Source organism: Oncorhynchus kisutch, linkage group LG15 (assembly GCF_002021735.2).
Source record: "Oncorhynchus kisutch isolate 150728-3 linkage group LG15, Okis_V2, whole genome shotgun sequence".
NCBI lineage: Eukaryota > Metazoa > Chordata > Actinopteri > Salmoniformes > Salmonidae > Oncorhynchus > Oncorhynchus kisutch.
The window spans coordinates 56,793,151-56,814,976 of record NC_034188.2 but is presented as its reverse complement, the minus strand read 5'-3'; the positions used below and the strand labels follow the sequence as shown (position 1 = coordinate 56,814,976).

At 46.6% G+C, this 21,826-nt stretch overlaps 1 protein-coding gene across 1 annotated transcript in view; it reads left to right on the top strand.

Moving 5' to 3' along the window:
* LOC109904792 (zinc finger protein neuro-d4) overlaps window positions 1-21,826 on the top strand; it is a 49,073-nt gene that overhangs the window by 4,940 nt on the left and 22,307 nt on the right. The window contains exons 2-6 of the mRNA XM_031790603.1: window positions 10,739-10,768; window positions 12,022-12,182; window positions 16,052-16,159; window positions 16,507-16,634; window positions 20,353-20,448. Coding sequence (XP_031646463.1) covers window positions 10,739-10,768; window positions 12,022-12,182; window positions 16,052-16,159; window positions 16,507-16,634; window positions 20,353-20,448 — 523 coding nt within the window. The remainder of the gene's footprint in view (window positions 1-10,738; window positions 10,769-12,021; window positions 12,183-16,051; window positions 16,160-16,506; window positions 16,635-20,352; window positions 20,449-21,826) is intronic.

The following is a 21,826-nucleotide window of genomic DNA, read 5'->3' as shown; positions in this document are numbered from 1 at the left end:
GAGAGAGCGAGAGGGAGAGGAGAGAGAGCGAGAGGGAGAGGAGAGAGAGGGAGAGGAGAGAGAGCGAGAGGGAGAGGAGAGAGAGCGAGAGGGAGAGGGAGGAGAGAGCGAGAGGGAGAGGGAGAGGAGAGAGAGCGGAGAGGGAGAGGAGAGAGCGAGAGAGAGGATAGAGGAGAGAGCGAGGGAGAGGAGAGAGAGGGAGAGGAGAGAGAGCGAGAGGGAGAGGAGAGAGAGCGAGAGGGAGAGGAGAGAGAACGAGAGGGAGAGGAGAGAGAACGAGAGGGAGAGGAGAGAGAACGAGAGGGAGAGGAGAGAGAACGAGAGGGAGAGGAGAGAGAGCGAGAGGAGAGAGAACGAGAGGGAGAGGAGAGAGAACGAGAGGGAGAGGAGAGAGAACGAGAGGGAGAGGAGAGAGAGCGAGAGGGAGAGGAGAGAGAACGAGAGGGAGAGGAGAGAGAGCGAGAAGGGAGGAAGGATCCATCCACGTAATAACAGCAAAAGTGCAGAGTCAATAAATCTCACCTGAAGGACCAGTGTTCAGCCACGGTGGCTGGATTGCCATGCCCTGATGTACTGCCCGAAATGCACACTCCGACTCATGGTACAAATACACAGAATATACAAACACATAGACACAGAATATACAAACACATACAAACACATATACACAGAATATACAGACATATATACAAAGACAAATACACAGAATATACAAACACAAACACACAGAATATACAAACACACACACAGAATATACAAACACATACACACAGAATACACAAACACACACACACAGAATACACAAACACACACACAGAAAATACAAACACATACACACAGAATATACAAACACAAACACACAGAATACACAAACACATGCTTTACACACACAAGCTCCAGACACGAACGCACAGACACACAAGGAATATGTATTGTGCATAAACAGACTCACAGCATCAGCAACACCCAGCTGTAGCAGTGTTGTCCGACTCCAGTCCTTGACTACCCCTAATAGGACACGCCTTTGTTGTAGATCTGGCCTAGCCATCTTGTTTCAAGAGGACCACAATGGAAATAAGTCCCAGACTTTAGTGTGTGTTATCCTACGGCTTTTTTCAAGTTTTACGCGTGCTTATTTTTTTTTTTCAAATGGTCGAATGAATAAACTAAACTAAGCCCTGGACAAACAAACCTGATTCAACTCACTGAGGGCTTGTTGATTAGTTGACAAGTTGAATCAGATGTGCTTGTCCAGGGCTACGGTACAAAATGTGTACTGTTGTGGGTACTGGGGGACTGGAGTTGGGAAACACTGTCCTGTAGAATACACTCACCATAGACAGACACACAGATATGACACTTTATGCAAAACCAGAGGCCTGTAACATGACAACAAGGTAGTTACGGTAACATGCAGATGAATACAAAACATACCAAACACAGACCTATAGATACATAGACACACCTGCTGTACAGATGCATTCTCTCTCACACACACACACACTCACACACACACACACACACACACACACACACACACACACACACACACACACACACACTCACACACACACACACACACACGCACACACTCGCACACACACATAAACACACACACACACACACACACACACACACACACACACACACACACACACACACACACACACACAGTGATGGGCGGGAAAATCGATACAGTTACACAGTTACATTCCACAATGTTATTTTGCGCTGCTTGGCTCTTCCTGCACCAAAACTCACAGCTTGTTCTCCATCTTCTTTTTAAATAGGGAGACAATTTGTTTTCAGCACTTTTATTAACATGACTGATCAAACGTCGTTTTCTCATGCCTCTCTCTCGTCCCTCTGCAGAAGACTGGTGAAGAATATGTTTAGAACAGCGAATCACAAAACATATAGAATCGCGAGAATGGCAATACATATGGTATTGGCAACTAAGTATGGTGATAATATTGCATGGTGAGGTCTCTGGTGACTCCCAGCTCTACACACACACTATGCCAAGCTGTATTTGTCTCAGGAACATGGTACTTTAACAGATGAGCTGGTCGATAGTCCTACAGTGGTGCAGCTGTCTGTGTTGCTGTCTGTTGATTTGTCAGCATCAGCTTAACATCAGCACTGTGTGTGTGTGTGTGTGTATGGTGGTGCGTGCAGGCCTGGGTGTGTGTGTGTGTGTGTGTGTGTGTGTGTGTGTGTGTGTGTGTGTGTGTGTGGTAGTGTGTGCAGGCCTGGGTGTGTGTGTGTGTATGGTGGTGCGTGCAGGCCTGGGTGTGTGTGTGTGTGTGGTAGTGTGTGCAGGCCTGGGTGTGTGTGTGTGTGTGTATGGTAGTGCGTCCAGGCCTGGGTGTGTGTGTGTGTGTGTATGTGTATGGTAGTGCGTCCAGGCCTGCTGGGTGTGCGTGTGTTTGTGTGACAGCTCCTGGTGAACAACGCCACAGCCCCCTCTACAGCCCAATGTGTTCCAGCTGTTAGACTGGCAGATGCTAGCTGACACACACACACACACACACACACACACACACACACACACACACACACACACACACACACACACATACATACATACATACATACAGTGGGGCAAAAAAGTATTTAGTCAGCCACCAATTGTGCATGTTCTCCCACTTAAAAGATGAGAGAGGCCTGTAATTTTCATCATAGGTACACTTCAACTATGACAGACAAAATGAGAAAAAAAATCCAGAAAATCACATTTTAGGATTTTTAATGAATTTATTTGCAAATTATGGTGGAAAATAAGTATTTGGTCACCTACAAACAAGCAAGATTTCTGGCTCTCACAGACCTGTAACTTCTTCTTTAAGAGGCACCTCTGTCCTCCAATCGTTACCTGTATTAATGACACCTGTTTGAACTTGTTATCAGTATAAAAGACACCTGTCCACAACCTCAAACAGTCACACTCCAAACTCCACTATGGCCAAGACCAAAGAGCTGTCAAGGACACCAGAAACAACATTGTAGACCTGCACCAGGCTGGGAAGACTGAATCTGCAATAGGTAAGCAGCTTGGTTTGAAGAAATCAACTGTGGGAGCAATTATTAGGAAATGGAAGACATACAAGACCACTGATAATCTCCCTCGATCTTGGGCTCCACGCAAGATCTCACCCCGTGGGGTCAAAATGATCACAAGAACGGTGAGCAAAAATCCCAGAACCACACGGGGATACCTAGTGAATGACCTGCAGAGAGCTGGGACCAAAGTAACAAAGCCTACCATCAGTAACACACTACGCCGCCAGGGACTCAAATCCTGCAGTGCCAGACGTGTCCCCCTGCTTAAGCCAGTACATGTCCAGGCCCGTCTGAAGTTTGCTAGAGAGCATTTGGATGATCCAGAAGAAGATTGGGAGAATGTCATATGATCAGATGAAACCAAAATATAACTTTTTGGTAAAACTCAACTCGTCGTGTTTGGAGGACAAAGAATGCTGAGTTGCATCCAAAGAACACCATACGTACTGTGAAGCATGGGGTTGGAAACATCATGCTTTGGGGCTGTTTTTCTGTAAAGGGACCAGGACGACTGCTCCGTGTAAAGGAAAGAATGAATGGGGCCATGTATCGTGAGATTTTGAGTGAAAACCTCGTTCCTTCAGCAAGGGCATTGAAGATGAAACGTAGCTGGGTCTTTCCGCATGACAATGATCCCAAACACACCACCCGGGCAACGAAGGAGTGGCTTTGTAAGAAGCATTTCAAGGTCCTGGAGTGGCCTAGCCAGTCTCCAGATCTCAACCCCATAGAAAATCTTTGGAGGGAGTTGAAAGTCCGTGTTGCCCAGCAACAGCCCCAAAACATCACTGCTCTAGAGGAGATCTGCATGGAGGAATGGGCCAAAATACCAGAAACAGTGTGTGAAAACCTTGTGAAGACTTACAGAAAATGTTTGACCTCTGTCATTGCCAACAAAGGGTATAAAACAAAGTATTGAGATAAACTTTTGTTATTGACCAAATACTCATTTTCCACCATAATTTGCAAATAAATTCATAAAAAATTCTACAATGTGATTTTCTGGAAAGAAATTATTCTCATTTTGTCTGTCATAGTTGAAGTGTACCTATGATGAAAATGTACAGGCCTCTCTCATCTTTTTAAGTGGGAGAACTTGCACAATTGGTGGCTGACTAAATACTTTTTTGCCCCACTGTATATACACACACACACACACACACATGTCGTCACAGCATAGTTACCGATGGTCATCCTAGCCATGAAAAAGGCCTAGGTTTCATGCTACATGGCGACGCCGAAGCCGTCTCCCAAAGTGACAAGTCGTTGTGCTTGTCTGTGTACGTTGTTTTTATAATGCACAAAGTATATCCACTGTCAACAGTTGGAGAGTGAGTTTGGGTGGACGCAATGCATACAGGCTACAGTTGATTATGTTTGGATGGAATTCATCTCCTTTCTGTAACGTACATTCAACTCTTTTGCCCTCACATGGTTTGATAATACTGCTAAGTATGTCTTTTCTGCAGCTCGTACATGTCGGCCCTCATTTTCAGGGTCTGGCTGGGAGTGTGAGGCAGCGGCTGGGTTTGGTGTCTGTGCTGTTCAGTTCTGGGCTGTTCTGCTCACTACAACAGGCCTATAGCTTTACACCTCCTAGTCTTCAGCAGCACAGCAAACATTACTGAGAGTACTGAGAGACCAAGAAAAGGCAGTCACATCTGTAGAGGGGGAGAAACAGAGATACATCATTTCTCTGGGTACTGTGAAAGAGAGGGGGGGGGGGGAAGAGAGATGGAGGAGGTGGAATGGGTAAGGGTGATATTGCATAGTGTAATCTGCAGACTGGGTGTGGGGGGATGGGTGCACAGATTGCCTTTCCTCCACCAGGCAAGGCAGAGCCTGCCTCACACTGCTGTGCTGTGTGGACCAGAGCAGTAAAGCATCAGTACTGAAGGCCTATGACCATGGTCCGAAGGCTAGTCTACAGAGGCACCACACTGCTGCCTTCACACACACACACACACACACACACACACACACACACACACACACACACACACACACACACACACACACACACACACACACACACACACACACACACACACACACACACACACACACATGGCCATCCACACAACCCACTCCCCCATATGTGTGTGTTGAACATATTGGTTCAAACCTTATGATAGAGAGAGTGCTTTTGTGTATGTAGCTGTCTCCTGTAGGCCTACGTGATGTGAAATCATCCTTCCTTGATAATCCATCAGCTCAACGCCATGCCATTTCTCTTGCAGCGTCATTATGCGTACATCACCAAGTTAGAAATCACCATTAGGAAGTCATCCCTTTTCCTAATTGCCATTTTGTAATTGTAGCTTGGTTTTTATGACTGGTTCATATTTTACATGGTGAGGTTTCATTTTCCAATGACCTGACTTTCCCTCTAGGTGGAGCCCTCTGTTTCTCTTTCATTCAAGCCACTGCTAATTGAGGCTAATTAGAGAGTGGTCAGGGGTTGGAGTTCTGGGTATTGTAGTTTGTAAATTGCGGTCTTGGCATGTACTGTGTGTAGGTGTGTCATTCTGTGGACTGCAGTTTATTGCTCTTGCTTCCAATGCCTTAGAAAGTGGGTTATAGAGGGCTTTACGGTGGGGGGGTTGTGCTATCTTGGAGGGTTGTATGTTTGCCTGTCTGTGTGTGTGTGTGTCTGTGTGTGTGTCTGTGTGTGTGTGTCTGTATGTGTGTGTGTGTGTGTCTGTATGTGTGTGTGTGTGTGTGTGTGTGTGTGTGTCTGTATGTGTGTGTGTGTGTGTGTGTGTGTGTGTGTGTGTGTGTGTGTGTGTGTGTGTGTGTGTGTGTGTGTGTGTGTGTGTGTGTGTGTGTGTCTGTATGTGTGTGTGTGTGTGTGTGTGTGTGTGTGTGTGTGTGTGTGTGTATGTGTGTGTGTGTGTCTGTATGTGTGTGTGTGTGTGTGTGTGTGTGTGTGTGTGTGTGTGTGTGTGTGTGTGTGTGTGTGTGTGTGTGTGTGTGTGTGTGTGCTCCCAGCTATATGCTCCTTTCTCTGCTCTGCTTTTTGTTTGGACCAATCGCTCCCCTCTGTTTGCCTGGTGTCGAGATGCCCTGTGGTTTTAAGATTGTTAAAAAAGACACTCGATACTCCAGGCTTTTCCTCGTTTCTCCTTCTTTGTGTGTTTTGTGTCTGTGTCTGGATCAGTGAATGGTCTGAAACCTGCTAACGTGTCTATCCTTGTGTACTATCTGTGTGGTTTTGTGTCTGTGTCTGGATCAGTGACTGGTCTGAAACCTGCTAACGTGTCTATCCTTGTGTACTATCTGTGTGGTTTTGTGTCTGTGTCTGGATCAGTGACTGGTCTGAAACCTGCTAACGTGTCTATCCTTGTGTACTATCTGTGTGGTTTTGTGTCTGTGTCTGGATCAGTGACTGGTCTGAAACCTGCTAACGTGTCTATCCTTGTGTACTATCTGTGTGGGTTTGTACGGTTTTTGTTTCCGGCTGCATCCAGAGTTCTGATTGTGTAGGGCTGCTGATGGATGGTCATCTCACACGGGTCCAGCAGCGCTGTGCTCCACTTGTTTAGAACTACACTGGCCGTAGAGTTACGTTGCTGAAACAGCTTCCCCCTCCATGCTTGTGGCCATAGAGTTGATCAATTATTCCCCCCCTCGGTGAAACATAGCCGTGCCTTTCCTGTCCACTTCAGCCTGCCTCACAGAGTCCCTGCTAAGCCCCCGGAGCTTAAAGCAGGCCAGACCACCAGTACAGGCCCTCAGCTCCTCCATGTTGTAGTAGGCCACTGGTAGAAGGACTCTCTGGATGCTGACAGTGGACAGAATAGAGAAGCTTGGTCATGTCTGTCTCTGCCTGGTTTCCCTGGTGATGTGGTATATATATTCAGCTCTCCCAGCCTAGCTTCCACTAACCCCAAATAGTATTTTTTTTTTAAACCTTCAAGGGCAAACAGCCGCGGCGTAATGTAATGAGATTGCAGGCAGAAGCGACCAAACTGAAAGCAGCCATTTTCTACAGCTGTCAACTTCTTGTTGAAAGGGCCGACTTATTCCGATAGCTCGAATGGCAGCGCCAGGGTGACGGGGTGGGGGAGGGGATGAATTGGGGAGTGTGTGTGTGTGTGGGGGGGGGGGGGGGGGGGGGGCAAGGGTGCAGAGAAGAGGGGCGCAGGGAGAGGAGGAGGGAGAGGGTGGAACCTCCGGGGTTATAGCTGCTTTGCATATTGAATGTTTTCTCTCCTCTTACCCCGTTGCAGCCCGTTCCTGTCCTAGCAGGACTAGTGCAGCCTTTCAGATCAAGCCTATTTCCACACCACACACTTAATATTTTAAAAGCTGAGTGCATAGGTTTGCGTGTGTATGTGTGCACGTGGCGTTCCCGTGTGTCCTTCTGCCTCTTTTGCATTTAGGGGTATTTATTTGTGGGGACGTGTGCGTTCTCCCCGGGCCAGCGTATCCATGGGGTTTGTCTAAAAAGGAAGATTGATGGGAAACATTATGTCTGTGTTGTCATCTTGAAGAATGACACATATCTAGTGATTTACCCTGATGTTTCCACCGTCATCGAAGCTCTGCTGTGGAATGCCAACAGGACAGTGGAACAGTACGTCTAGAGTATCACACTTCCATACACAACCACATCATCCACTACCCCCCACCCCCCACCCAACACCACTCAGCCTCAGTTGAACTGATTTCCCTGCTACCACCATGGCTAAGCTTCATCCCAAATGGCAGACTATTCCCTATATAGTGCCCTGGTCAAAAGCAGCGCACTATTAGGCAACAGGGTGCGGATTGGGACATAGTCTAAGTCCCTTAGTCTTGTTCCAGTCCCTTCCTGCTGTGTGTCACATTTGGTCCTCTGGTATCCAGGCCTCCTCTCATCCCATAGAAAGCACTAGTGAGTGACCATAGGTTGGACTGCCGGGGAGGGAAGGGGGTCACAACATATCCCTTTTAATGCCCAGCCAGAACATCTCTCATCCCCAGTGCAGAGGTCGGGTCTGATGGTATAGTATGGAGTGTGAGGTGTAGCCAGTCCCAATATTCTGTCTTGTCTGTTACACTGGAATTTGTGCTATATTTCCTATATACTACTGTATGGATGACACACGTATGTATTGTACAGCAGTATTCTGTATGGATGACACACATATGTACTGTACAGCAGTATTCTGTATGGATGACACACGTATGTACTGTACAGCAGTATTCTGTATGGATGACACACGTATGTACTGTACAGCAGTATACTGTATGGATGACACACGTATGTACTGTACAGCAGTATACTGTATGGATGACACACGTATGTACTGTACAGCAGTATTCTGTATGGATGACACACGTATGTACTGTACAGCAGTATACTGTATGGATGACACACGTATGTACTGTACAGCAGTATACTGTATGGATGACACACGTATGTACTGTACAGCAGTATTCTGTATGGATGACACACGTATGTACTGTACAGCAGTATTCTGTATGGATGACACACGTATGTACTGTACAGCAGTATTCTGTATGGATGACACACGTATGTACTGTACAGCAGTATACTGTATGGATGACACACGTATGTACTGTACAGCAGTATACTGTATGGATGACACACGTATGTACTGTACAGCAGTATACTGAATGGATGACACACGTATGTACTGTACAGCAGTATACTGTATGGATGACACACGTGTGTACTGTACAGCAGGATACTGTATGGATGACACACGTATGTACTGTAGAGCAGTATACTGTATGGATGACACATGTATGTACTGTACAGCAGTATACTGTATGGATGACACACGTATGTACTGTAGAGCAGTATACTGTATGGATGACACACGTATGTACTGTACAGCAGTATAATGTATGGATGACACACATATGTACTGTGTACAGTATACTGTATGGTTGAGATTGTATGTGCTGTGTACAGTATACTGTATGGATGACACACATATGTACTGTGTACAGTATACTGTATGGTTGAGATTGTATGTGCTGTGTACAGTATACTGTATGGATGACACACATATGTACTGTGTACAGTATACTGTATGGATGACACATGTATGTACTGTACAGCAGTATTCTGTATGGATGACACACGTATGTACTGTACAGCAGTATTCTGTATGGATGACACACGTATGTACTGTACAGCAGTATACTGTATGGATGACACACGTATGTACTGTACAGCAGTATTCTGTATGGATGACACACGTATGTACTGTACAGCAGTATTCTGTATGGATGACACACGTATGTACTGTACAGCAGTATTCTGTATGGATGACACACGTATGTACTGTACAGCAGTATACTGTATGGATGACACACGTATGTACTGTAGAGCAGTATACTGTATGGATGACACACGTATGTACTGTACAGCAGTATAATGTATGGATGACACACATATGTACTGTGTACAGTATACTGTATGGTTGAGATTGTATGTGCTGTGTACAGTATACTGTATGGATGACACACATATGTACTGTGTACAGTATACTGTATGGATGACACATGTATGTACTGTACAGCAGTATTCTGTATGGATGACACACGTATGTACTGTACAGCAGTATAATGTATGGATGACACACATATGTACTGTACAGCAGTATACTGAATGGTTGAGATTGTATGTGCTGTGTACTGTATATTGTATGGTTGCAAATCTATGTATTAACAGTCATTTGATCACTCTTTTGTTTCTGAGAAATGCAGATGAGCTTTGTGATTGGCATAAATTCCCTGAAAACACACGGTTATATTAACAGTATTGCACTTTTCATGTAGCCTCATTTTGACCAGCTAATAGCCCACCGAATACACACAATACTGTGTGTTGTATGGTTGTGATCCTATATACTGTATGTTGTATGGTTGTGATCCTATATACTGTATGTTATATGGTTGTGATCCAATATACTGTATGTTGTATGGTTGTGATCCTATATACTGTATGTTGTATGGTTGTGATCCTATATACTGTATGTTATATGGTTGTGATCCTATATACTGTATGTTGTATGGTTGTGATCCTATATACTGTATGTTGTATGGTTGTGATCCTATATAGTGTATGTTGTATGGTTGTGATCCTATATACTGTATGTTGTATGGTTGTGATCCTATATAGTGTATGTTGTATGGTTGTGATCCTATATACTGTATGTGGTATGGTTGTGATCCTATATAGTGTATGTTGTATGGTTGTGATCCTATATACTGTATGTTGTATGGTTGTGATCCTATATACTGTATGTTGTATGGTTGTGATCCTATATAGTGTATGTTGTATGGTTGTGATCCTATATACTGTATGTTGTATGGTTGTGATCCTATATAGTGTATGTTGTATGGTTGTGATCCTATATACTGTATGTTGTATGGTTGTGATCCTATATACTGTATGTTGTATGGTTGTGATCCTATATACTGTATGTTGTATGGTTGTGATCCTATATACTGTATGTTGTATGGTTGTGATCCTATATACTGTGCACTGTATGAACAATATACTGAATGTCTGCCATGGCTGGCAACCTTGGTGTTGTGACTGTGTTAGAGAAGCACCAGGAATAACATCGGTGATGTACAGGATTGAAGGAGAGGAGGGAAGGAGAGGAGGAAGGCAGTGACTCACAGTGCTCCTCTATCTTTGTGTTCACAGGCAATCTGGAGGAACCGTCATTAAGAACAGGTAAGGAGGAGGAGGGGAGGAGGAGGAGGGAGGAGGCGGAGGGGAAGGGGGGAGGGGCAGGGGAGGAGATGGTTGCACAAGATAACAGACTAAATAAACTCTACAGGATACACAGTTACCCACGATCACATGTACTACATAGACTTGCATTCACTTACAGTACAAATACACACACATATTTACCATCAAGTGCCCACATGTACAACACACACACACACACACCACTGACATTATGTTGTCTAGCAGTGAACAGTTCTATTCTACCTCATTTGGCGACGCTGATTTCCTCGCTCCGTTCACACATTCAGAGCACTGTGTCTCACCTTTCATGTGTCACTACATGCCCTGGCACCACACAACCCAGGTCCTTCTGATGAGTCTCTACATGCCCTGGTACCACACAGCCCAGGTCCTTCTGATGAGTCTCTACGTGCCCTGGTACCACACAGCCCATGTCCTTCTGATGAGTCTCTACATGCCCTGGCACCACACAGCCCAGGTCCTTCTGATGAGTCTCTACGTGCCCTGGTACCACACAGCCCAGGTCCTTCTGATGAGTCTCTACATGCCCTGGCACCACACAGCCCAGGTCCTTCTGATAAGTCTCTACATGCCCTGGTACCACACAACCCAGGTCATTCTGATGAGTCTCTACATGCCCTGGCACCACACAGCCCAGGTCCTTCTGATGAGTCTCTACATGCCCTGGCACCACACAGCCCAGGTCCTTCTGATGAGTCTCTACATGCCCTGGCACCACACAGCCCAGGTCCTTCTGATGAGTCTCTACATGCCCTGGTACCACACAGCTCAGGTCCTTCTGATGAGTCTCTACGTGCTCTGGCACCACACAGCCCAGGTCCTTCTGATGAGTCTCTACATGCCCTGGCACCACACAGCCCAGGTCCTTCTGATGAGTCTCTACATGCCCTGGCACCACACAGCCCAGGTCCTTCTGATGAGTCTCTACATGCCCTGGCACCACACAGCCCAGGTCCTTCTGATGAGTCTCTACATGCCCTGGCACCACACAGCCCAGGGCTTCTGAGAAACCCACGGCCAGACCCAGAGAGAGACAGAAGAATGATACTGTACTTTGGAAAACAGATGCTGCATCTTCACGTTCTCACTGTAGAGTGTGGATAATGCAATGTCGACGTGTGGGTCCTGAAGTGAAATGACCTAGGTTAACAGGGCTCTGTGTCTCTCTCTTGCCTCCCTGTGCCCGTTGTGTGCCACCCTGTCTGTGCCAGTCTGGGCGAGGAGTTCTACAGAGAGGCCATCGAGCACTGCCGCAGCTACAATGCCCGCCTGTGTGCTGAGCGCTCCATGCGCCTGCCCTTCCTGGACTCCCAGACCGGCGTGGCACAGAGCAACTGCTACATCTGGATGGAGAAGAACCACCGCGGCCCAGGTGTGTGTGTGTGTCTGTCCTTGTGCGTGTGTGTGTGTGAGGTCTAGGCTGCGTGCATGTGCATGTGTGTGTTCGTGGACAGCATGTTAGAGTGTGTTCCAATGCATGAAGCCCTGTAACAAAACACAGGGTAAGAGGCAGCATGAAGAGGTATGAGGCCTGGGGTAGGGAGGTCTGGAACACAGCCTCCAGGCGTTCCGAGTTCAGTTCTCCTCTGCTCTCAGCAGCCCTTTGTCCTCTGTGTTGTTCTCCCATCTTCTCCCTCTCTCTATCATTCTCTCCCCCTCTTCTCCCTCTCTCTATTGTTCTCTATCCCCTCTCTCTCTCTCTATCTTTCTCTCTCCCCTCTCCTCCCTCTATATTTCTCTTCCCATCTTTCTCTCTCCCCTCTCCTTCCTTCCTTCCTCCCTCTCTCTTTCTCTCTCCCCTCCCCCCTCACTATCCTTCTCTCTCCCTCTCCTCCCTCACTCTATCCTTCTCTCTCCCCTCTCCTTCCTCTCTATCTTTCTCTCTCCCCTCTCCTCTCTCACTCTATCCTTCTTTCTCCCCTCTCCTCCCTCACTACATCCTTCTTTCTCCCCTCCCCTCTCCTCCCTCACTATATCATTCTCTCTCCCCTCTCCTTCCTCTCTATCTTTCTCTCTCCCCTCTCCTCCCTCACTCTCTCCTTCTTTCTCTCCTCCCTCACTACATCCTTCTTTCTCCCCTTTCCTCCCTCACTATATCCTTCTTTCTCTCTCCCCTCTCCTCCCTCACTCTATCCTTCTTTCTCCCCTCTCCTCCCTCACTACATCCTTCTTTCTCCCCTCTCCTCCCTCACTCTATCCTTCTTTCTCCCCTCTCCTCCCTCACTCTATCCTTCTCGCTCCCCTCTCCTCCCTCACTCTATCCTTCTCACTCTCCTCTCCTTCCTCTCTATCTTTCTCTCTCTGCTCTCCTCCCTCCCTCCCTCTATCCTCCTCTCTCCCCTCTCCCCCTCACTATCCTTCTCTCTCCCTCTCCTCTCTCACACCTATCCTTCTCTCTCCCCTCTCCTTCCTCTCTATCTTTCTCTCTCCCCTCTCCTCCCTCACTCTATCCTCCTCTCTCCCCTCTCCTCCCTCACTCTATCCTTCTCTCTCTCCCCTCTCCTCCCTCTCTCTTTCTCTCTCCCCTCTCCTCCCCCTCTCTTTTCCTCCCCTCCCTCACTATCCTTCTCTCTCAGAGACTGATTGAGGTAGAGGTTTGTCAAGCACAGAGACTGATGGAGGTACAGGTTTGTCAAGCACAGAGACTGATGGAGGTACAGGTTTGTCAAGTACAGAGACTGATGGAGGTACAGGTTTGTCAAGCACAGAGACTGATGGAGATACAGGTTTGTCAAGCACAGAGACTGATTGAGGTACAGGTTTGTCAAGCACAGAGACTGATGGAGGTATAGGTTTGTCAAGCACACAGAGACTGATGGAGGTACAGGTTTGTCAAGCACAGAGACTGATGGAGGTATAGGTTTGTCAAGCACAGAGACTGATTGAGGTACAGCTTTGTCAAGCACAGAGACTGATGGAGGTACAGGTTTGTCAAGCACAGAGACTGGTGGAGGTATAGGTTTGTCAAGCACAGAGACTGATGGAGGTACAGGTTTGTCAAGCACAGAGACTGATGGAGGTATAGGTTTGTCAAGCATAGCGACTGATGGAGGTACAGGTTTGTCAAGCACAGAGACTGATGGAGGTACAGGTTTGTCAAGAACAGAGACTGATTAAGGTACAGGTTTGTCAAGCACAGAGACTGATGGAGGTATAGGTTTGTCAAGCACAGAGACTGATGGAGGTATAGGTTTGTCAAGCACAGAGACCGATGGAGGTACAGGTTTGTCAAGCACAGAGACTGATGGAGGTATAGGTTTGTCAAGCACAGAGACTGATGGAGGTACAGGTTTGTCAAGCACAGAGACTGATGGAGGTATAGGTTTGTCAAGCACAGAGACTGATGGAGGTACAGGTTTGTCAAGCACAGAGACCGATGGGGTATAGGTTTGTCAAGCACAGAGACTGATGGAGGTACAGGTTTGTCAAGCACAGAGACTGATGGAGGTACAGGTTTGTCAAGCACAGAGACTGATGGAGGTACAGGTTTGTCAAGCACAGAGACTGATGGAGGTACAGGTTTGTCAAGCACAGAGACTGATGGAGGTACAGGTTTGTCAAGCACAGAGACTGATGGAGATACAGGTTTGTCAAGCACAGAGACTGATGGAGGTACAGGTTTGTCAAGCACCGAGACTGATGGATGTACAGGTTTGTCAAGCACAGAGACTGATTGAGGTATAGGTTTGTCAAGCACAGAGACTGATGGAGGTATAGGTTTGTCAAGCACAGAGACTGATGGAGGTACAGGTTTGTCAAGCACAGAGACTGATGGAGGTACAGGTTTGTCAAGCACAGAGACTGATGGAGGTACAGGTTTGTCAAGCACAGATACTGATTGAGGTATAGGTTTGTCAAGCACAGAGACTGATGGAGGTATAGGTTTGTCAAGCACAGAGACTGATGGAGGTACAGGTTTGTCAAGCACAGAGACTGATGGAGGTACAGGTTTGTCAAGCACAAAGACTGATGGAGGTACAGGTTTGTCAAGCACAGAGACTGATGGAGATACAGGTTTGTCAAGCACAGAGACTGATGGAGGTGTAGGTTTGTCAAGCACAGAGACTGATGGAGGTATAGGTTTATCAAGCACAGAGACTTGATGGAGGTATAGGTTTGTCAAGCACAGAGACTGATGGAGGTACAGGTTTGTCAAGCACAGAGACTGATGGAGGTATAGGTTTGTCAAGCACAGAGACTGATGGAGGTACAGGTTTGTCAAGCACAGAGACTGATGGAGGTACAGGTTTGTCAAGCACAGAGACTGATGGAGGTGTAGGTTTGTCAAGCACAGAGACTGATGGAGGTATAGGTTTGTCAAGCACAGAGACTTGATGGAGGTATAGGTTTGTCAAGCACAAAGACTGATGGAGGTACAGGTTTGTCAAGCACAGAGACTGATGGAGGTGTAGGTTTGTCAAGCACAGAGACTGATGGAGGTACAGGTTTGTCAAGCACAGAGACTGATGGAGGTGTAGGTTTGTCAAGCACAGAGACTGATGGAGGTATAGGTTTGTCAAGCACAGAGACTTGATGGAGGTATAGGTTTGTCAAGCACAGAGACTGATGGAGGTACAGGTTTGTCAAGCACAGAGACTGATGGAGGTATAGGTTTGTCAAGCACAGAGACTGATGGAGGTACAGGTTTGTCAAGCACAGAGACTGATGGAGGTATAGGTTTGTCAAGCACAGAGACTGATGGAGGTACAGGTTTGTCAAGCACAGAGACTGATGGAGGTACAGGTTTGTCAAGCACAGAGACTGATGGAGGTGTAGGTTTGTCAAGCACAGAGACTGATGGAGGTATAGGTTTGTCAAGCACAGAGACTTGATGGAGGTATAGGTTTGTCAAGCACAGAGACTGATGGAGGTACAGGTTTGTCAAGCACAGAGACTGATGGAGGTATAGGTTTGTCAAGCACAGAGACTGATGGAGGTACAGGTTTGTCAAGCACAGAGACTGATGGAGGTACAGGTTTGTCAAGCACAGAGACTGATGGAGGTACAGGTTTGTCAAGCACAGAGACTGATGGAGGTACAGGTTTGTCAAGCACAGAGACTGATGGAGGTACAGGTTTGTCAAGCACAGAGACCATAAAAGCTTAGAATTTCTGTATGCACAAAAAAAATGTCCCTTCTATTTAAAGTGGATAACATCATCACCTTAACCCCTTCAGTATAGTTTAGTCTGTTTTAGCAGCTTTTCACGACTTGTTGCATTGTTCTTTGTTTGGCCCCCAGGTTTGGCCCCAGGACAGTTGTATACTTACCCTGCGCGCTGCTGGCGCAAGAAGAGACGGCTAAACATTCTGGAGGACCCGCGCCTCGGACCCATTGAGTTTAAGATCGGTACGAGACAATAGAACTGGAAAGGAGGATGAGGAGGCCGTAGAATGACGGAGAAAAACCACAGGAGGCTGGTGGCTTTTTAATTGTGGAGAACGGGCTCCTGGTAATGGCTTCAGTGGAAAAAGTGGAATGGTAACAAATACGTCAGAAACATGGTTTCCAGGTGTTTGATGCCATTCCATTCACTCCGTTCCAGACATTATTATGAGCCGTCCTCCCCTCAGCAGCCTCCTATGGTGTACTGTAGCTGTACTGTCTGTCAGGGCAAAGGGGTAGCTGGGAATGAATTCTAACATGTAGTAGCAGGGGAGTGTTACTGTAACGTACGGTATGGTGTGTGTGTACAGACTACGAGGCGTCTCTGAAGAAGGAAGGGGGCTTGCCGGAGGGGCCGGTGTTGGAATCACTGCTCAGTGGAGAGACTCTGGACAAGAAGGTGGAGACCAAGGAAGAGGAACCTATGAGCGAGTGCCAGGTAAGAGGAGCTTAGAATCACTCATGGTGGCCCACACACACATACACACACACACACACACACATGGGTACGCAAGTTCTAGTTTGCCTTTGTCATGCTCTCTTGGAGCCCTCTGACCCATTCCTCTACGTCTTCACCTTGGAGTTTCTGTGTAGTTTCTTTATTCTCCTCTCTCCCTCTCTGGTTCTCTCTCTAGCTCTCTGGTTCTCTCTCTAGCTCTCTGGTTCTCTCTCTAGCTCTCTGGTTCTCTCTCTAGCTCTCTGGTTCTCTATCTAGCTCTCTGGTTCTCTCTCTGGTTCTCTCTCTAGCTCTCTGGTTCTCTCTCTAGCTCTCTGGTTCTCTATCTAGCTCTCTGGTTATCTCTCTGGTTCTCTCTCTGGTTCTCTCTCTAGCTCTCTGGTTCTTTCTCTAGCTCTCTGGTTCACTCTCTAGCTCTCTGGTTCTCTCTCTCTGGTTCTCTCTCTGGTTCTCTCTCTAGCTCTCTGGTTCACTCTCTAGCTCTCTGGTTCTCTCTCTCCCTCTCTGGTTCTCTCTCTCTAGCTCTCTGGTTCCCTCTCTCCCTCTCTGGTTCTCTCTCTAGCTCTCTGGTTCTCTCTCTAGCTCTCTGGTTCTCTCTCTCCCTCTCTGGTTCTCTCTCTAGCTCTCTGGTTCTCTCTCTCCCTCTCTGGTTCTCTCTCTAGCTCTCTGGTTCTCTCTCTAGCTCTATGGTTCTCTCTCTCTCTCCCTCTCTGGTTCTCTCTCCCTCTCTGGTTCTCTCTCTAGTACTCTGGTTCTCTCTCTAGCTCTCTGGTTCTCTCTCTAGCTCTCTGCTTCTCTCTCTCTCCCTCTCTGGTTTTCTCTCTAGCTCTCTGGTTCTCTCTCTCCCTCTCTGGGTCTCTCTCTATCTCTCTGGTTCTCTCTCTAGCTCTCTGGTTCTCTCTCTAGCTCTCTGGTTCTCTCTCCCTCTCTGGTTCTCTCTCTCTCCCTCTCTGGTTCTCTCTCTAGCTCTCTGGTTCTCTCTCTAGCTCTCTAGTTCTCTCTCTAGCTCTCTGGTTCTCTCTCTCACCCTCTCTGGTTCTCTCTCTATCTCTCTGGTTCTCTCTGGTTCTCTCTCTCCCTCTCTGGTTCTCTCTCTAGCTCTCTGGTTCTCTCTCTCCCTCTCTGGTTCTCTCTCTCCCTCTCTGGTTCTCTCTCTAGCTCACTGGTTCTCTCTCTCTAGCTCTCTGGTTCTCTCTCTCCCTCTCTGGTTCTCTCTCTCCTACTATGGTTCTCTCTCTCTCTCTGGTTCTCTCTCTCCCACTATGGTTCTCTCTCTCCCACTATGGTTCTCCCTCTCTCTCTCTCTCTCTCTCTCTCTCTCTCTCTCTCTCTCCCTCCCTCCCTCCCTCTTTGCTTATCTCTCTCCCTCACTCTCTACCCTTCTCTCTCCCTCTGTCTCTCTCACTCTCTCTGGTTCTCTCTCTCTAGTTCTCTCTCACTCTCTCTGGTTCTCTCTCTCTCTCTAGTTCTCTCTCCCCCTCTGGTTCACTCTCTTTCCCTCTGTCTCTCTCGCTCTCTGTGGTTCTCTCTCTCTGTCTCTCTCTCCCTCTCTGGTTCTCTCTCTCCCACTCTCTTGATGCCTTTCTCTCTCTCTCTCCCTCTGCCTCCCTCTCATGGCCCTGTGTGTAGTATCAGTGACTCTGGTTGGCAGTGACACATCCCCTGGAGCTATGACACACCCCCACTGGCACAGTTCCTCTCCTCCTCCCCAGAGAAAGTGTGTGTTTTGGAGGGAGGGAGAGAGAGAGCATTGATGTGTGTATGTATGTGTGTGTGTGTGTGTGTGTGTGTGTGTGTGTGTGTGTGTGTGTGTGTGTGTGTGTGTGTGTGTATTTGAGTGAGCATCAGTGTCTGTTGGTGTGTGTACTGCATGTGTGAATGTCTTTATGTGTGTGTGTGTGTGTATTGAGTGTGTGTGTGTGTGTGTGTGTGTGTGTGTGTGTGTGTGCGTGTGTGTGTGCCTGCCTGCCTGCTTCCTCTTCCGGATGAGCTGTCATCTCCTCTCTGTGAGCTCTGTCTCCAGTCCCTACCCCACCTGCTCCAGACGTGACAGTCTTCCTTCCCTAAGGTCGACAATTAGCCAATTAGCACTTCAATAAATGGCCCACGCAGCAGGCCCAGGGCTCCACTGTGGGTAGGCCTCTGAACCTGGGCCTCGCCTAGCTGCCGTATCCAGCAGGAAGCTAACAGAGGAGGGCTTTGGTTTCCTCCTCCATTACAGCTTCTCTCCATATGCTCCTTTTAAGAGTTTGTTATTTTGCCTCTTGTGACACTTGTGTTTTTGTCACCTCTCTTTCACAGACCCATGTGTCGTACTTTTTATTTGCAGAATATGTTGCTACTTGTTTTGCCGATGAGAGGAAGTGTTTCTTTCACTCCTACGTTTTAGGAGTGAATGAATAACAGCACAGTGTTCTCCTGGTCACTAGCAGTTGTAACAGGGGGATGTTTGTGTTAAAAGGAGGGAAGGCCACCCTTACTGGTCTAATGGAATGATTGTCCTTTGGGCTTATTTTATCTCTCTCTGTCTCTGTCTGTCTCTTTGTCTCTGTCAATTCAATCCAAAGGGTTTTATTGGCATGGGAAACATATGTTAACATTGCCAAAGCAAGCGAAATAAATCATAAACAACATTTAAATGAACAATCCAAAATGAACAGTAAACATTACACTCACAAAGGTTTCAAAGGAATAGAGACATTACAAATGTCATATTATGTACAATGTTGTAACGATGTACAAATGGTTCAAGTACAAAAGGGAAAATTAACGTAAATATGGGTTGTATTTACAATGGCAATTGTTCTTCACTGGTTGCCCTTTTCTTGTGGCAACTGGTCACAAATCTTGCTGCTGTGATGGCACACTGTGGTATTTCACCCCGGTAGATATGGGAATTTATCGAAATTGGATTCTTTGTGGATCTGTGTAATCTGAGAGAAATGTGTGTCTCTAATATGGTCATACATTGGGCAGGAGGTTAGGAAGTGCAGCACAGTTTCCACCTCATTTTGTGGGTAGTGTGCACATAGACTGTCTTCTCTTGAGAGCCAGGTCTGCCTACGGCGGCCTTTCTCAATGGCAAGGCTATGCTCACTGAGTCTGTACATAGTCAAAGCTTTCCTTAATTTTGGGTCAGTCACAGTGGTCAGGTATTCTGCCAATGTGTACTCTCTGTTTAGTGCCAAATAGCATTCTAGTTTGCTCTGTTTTTTTGTTAATTCTTTCCAATTTGTGTTTGTGGATTGGGTTGGGTCTAATTGTGTTGCTGTTGCTGTCCTGGGGCACTGTGGGGTGTGTTTGTGTTTGTGAACAGAGCCCCAGGACCAGGCTGCTTAAGGGGACTCTTCTCCAGGTTAATCTCTCTGTAGGTGATGGCTTTGTTAGGGAAGGTTTGGGAATCGCTTCCTTTTAGGTGGCTGTAGAATTTTACGCCTCTTTTCTAGATTCTCTCTCTCTCTCTCTCTCTCTCTCTCTCTCTCTCTCTGTATCTCTCTATGTGTTTGTATCCCATGTGTGACCTAGTCCCTGTTGTATTGTACTGTTATCCAGTTGCAGCAGCAGGATCTCACTGGGGTAGCTGGGCATTCTTCATCGTGGGTGCTAATGGGGTGCTAGGTTTATTCTGGAGCTTCAGCACTCCCTGGAGCCCCTCCTTGGTGATATCTCCTCTGATGTTCTGGTGTGTTTGCTGCTCCAGAAGCTGCTGGTCGGTGATTTCCCCCATGAACTGGAAGCGGAGGAGATGGAAGAGGACGTCCCCAAACGCAAGAACCGCAAGAACCGCGAAGGACGGGTAAGACGAGGGAAACACACAGGAACGTACAGCCACCTACTGTCCCTGTATTGATGGCACTGAAAAGGGCAACATTGTCCTCTCGCAAATACACAAGTGCTACGAGTTCAGATCTGATACTTCAGCTTGCAGTTTCATTGCAATTCATTTCATCCTTGTGGATGAAAACTGGTCCAACTCAACTTCCTTCTCACATTTCACTCAGGTTATAATTTCACTCATCCTGTCTATTTGAAATGTTACTGCGTTTGAAATGTTACTTTAATTTCACACATCCTCTCCTTTCTGTTTCGACTTCCCGTTAACAAAGTATCTATCAAGATGCGTAACTTGTAGAAATACCATTTAAGGATTGTTTTAAGGTGGAGATATGGTTATTCTGTTGTAGTCATGCTCAATGCTGTTGGTTGGTCATCAATCAAAAAGATAATTGATTGATAATTTTATTTCATAATATACACCATTTAAAATGGCCAAACTCTATTCACAACAGTATTCAGTTGGTAAGAGACAGACATTCAGTAAATACTAGGAATAGATTTTCCACCATCTACAGTTGAAGTCGGACGTTTACCTACACTTAGGTTGGATTCATTAAAACATTGTCTTTCAACAACTCCACAATGTCTTGTTAACAAACTATAGTTCTGGCAAGTCGGTTAGGACATCTACTTTGTACATGACACAAGTCATTTTTCCAACAATTGTTTACAGACAGATTATTTCACTTATAATTCACTGTATCACAATTCCAGTGGGTCAGAAGTTTACATACACTATGTTGACTGTGCCTTTAAACAGCTGGGTAAATTCCAGAAAACGATGCCATGGCTTTAGAAGCTTCTGATAGTCTAATTGTCATCATTTGTGTCAATTGGAGGTGGACCTGTGGATGTATTTCAAGATCTACCTTCAAACTCAGTGCCTCTTTGCTTGACATAATGGGAAAATCAAAAGAAATCAGCCAAGACCTCCATAAGTCTGGTTCATCCTTGGGAGCAATTTCCAAATGCCTGACGGTACCTCGTTCATCTGTACAAACAATAGTATGCAAGTATAAACACCATGGGACCACGCAGCCGTCATACCGCTCAGGAAGGAGACGCGTTCTGTCTCCTAGAGATGAACGTACTTTGGTGCAAAAAGTGCAAATCAATCCCAGAACAACAGCAAAGGACCTTGTGAAGATGCTGGAGGAAACAGGTACAAAAGTATCTATATCCACAGTAAAAGGAGTCCTATATCGACATAACCTGAAAGGCCGCTCAGCAAGGAAGAAGCCAGTGCTCCAAAACCGCCATAAAAAATACAGACTACAGTTTTGAAGCAACATCTCAAGACATCAGTCAGGAAGTTAAAGCTTGGTTACAAATGGGTC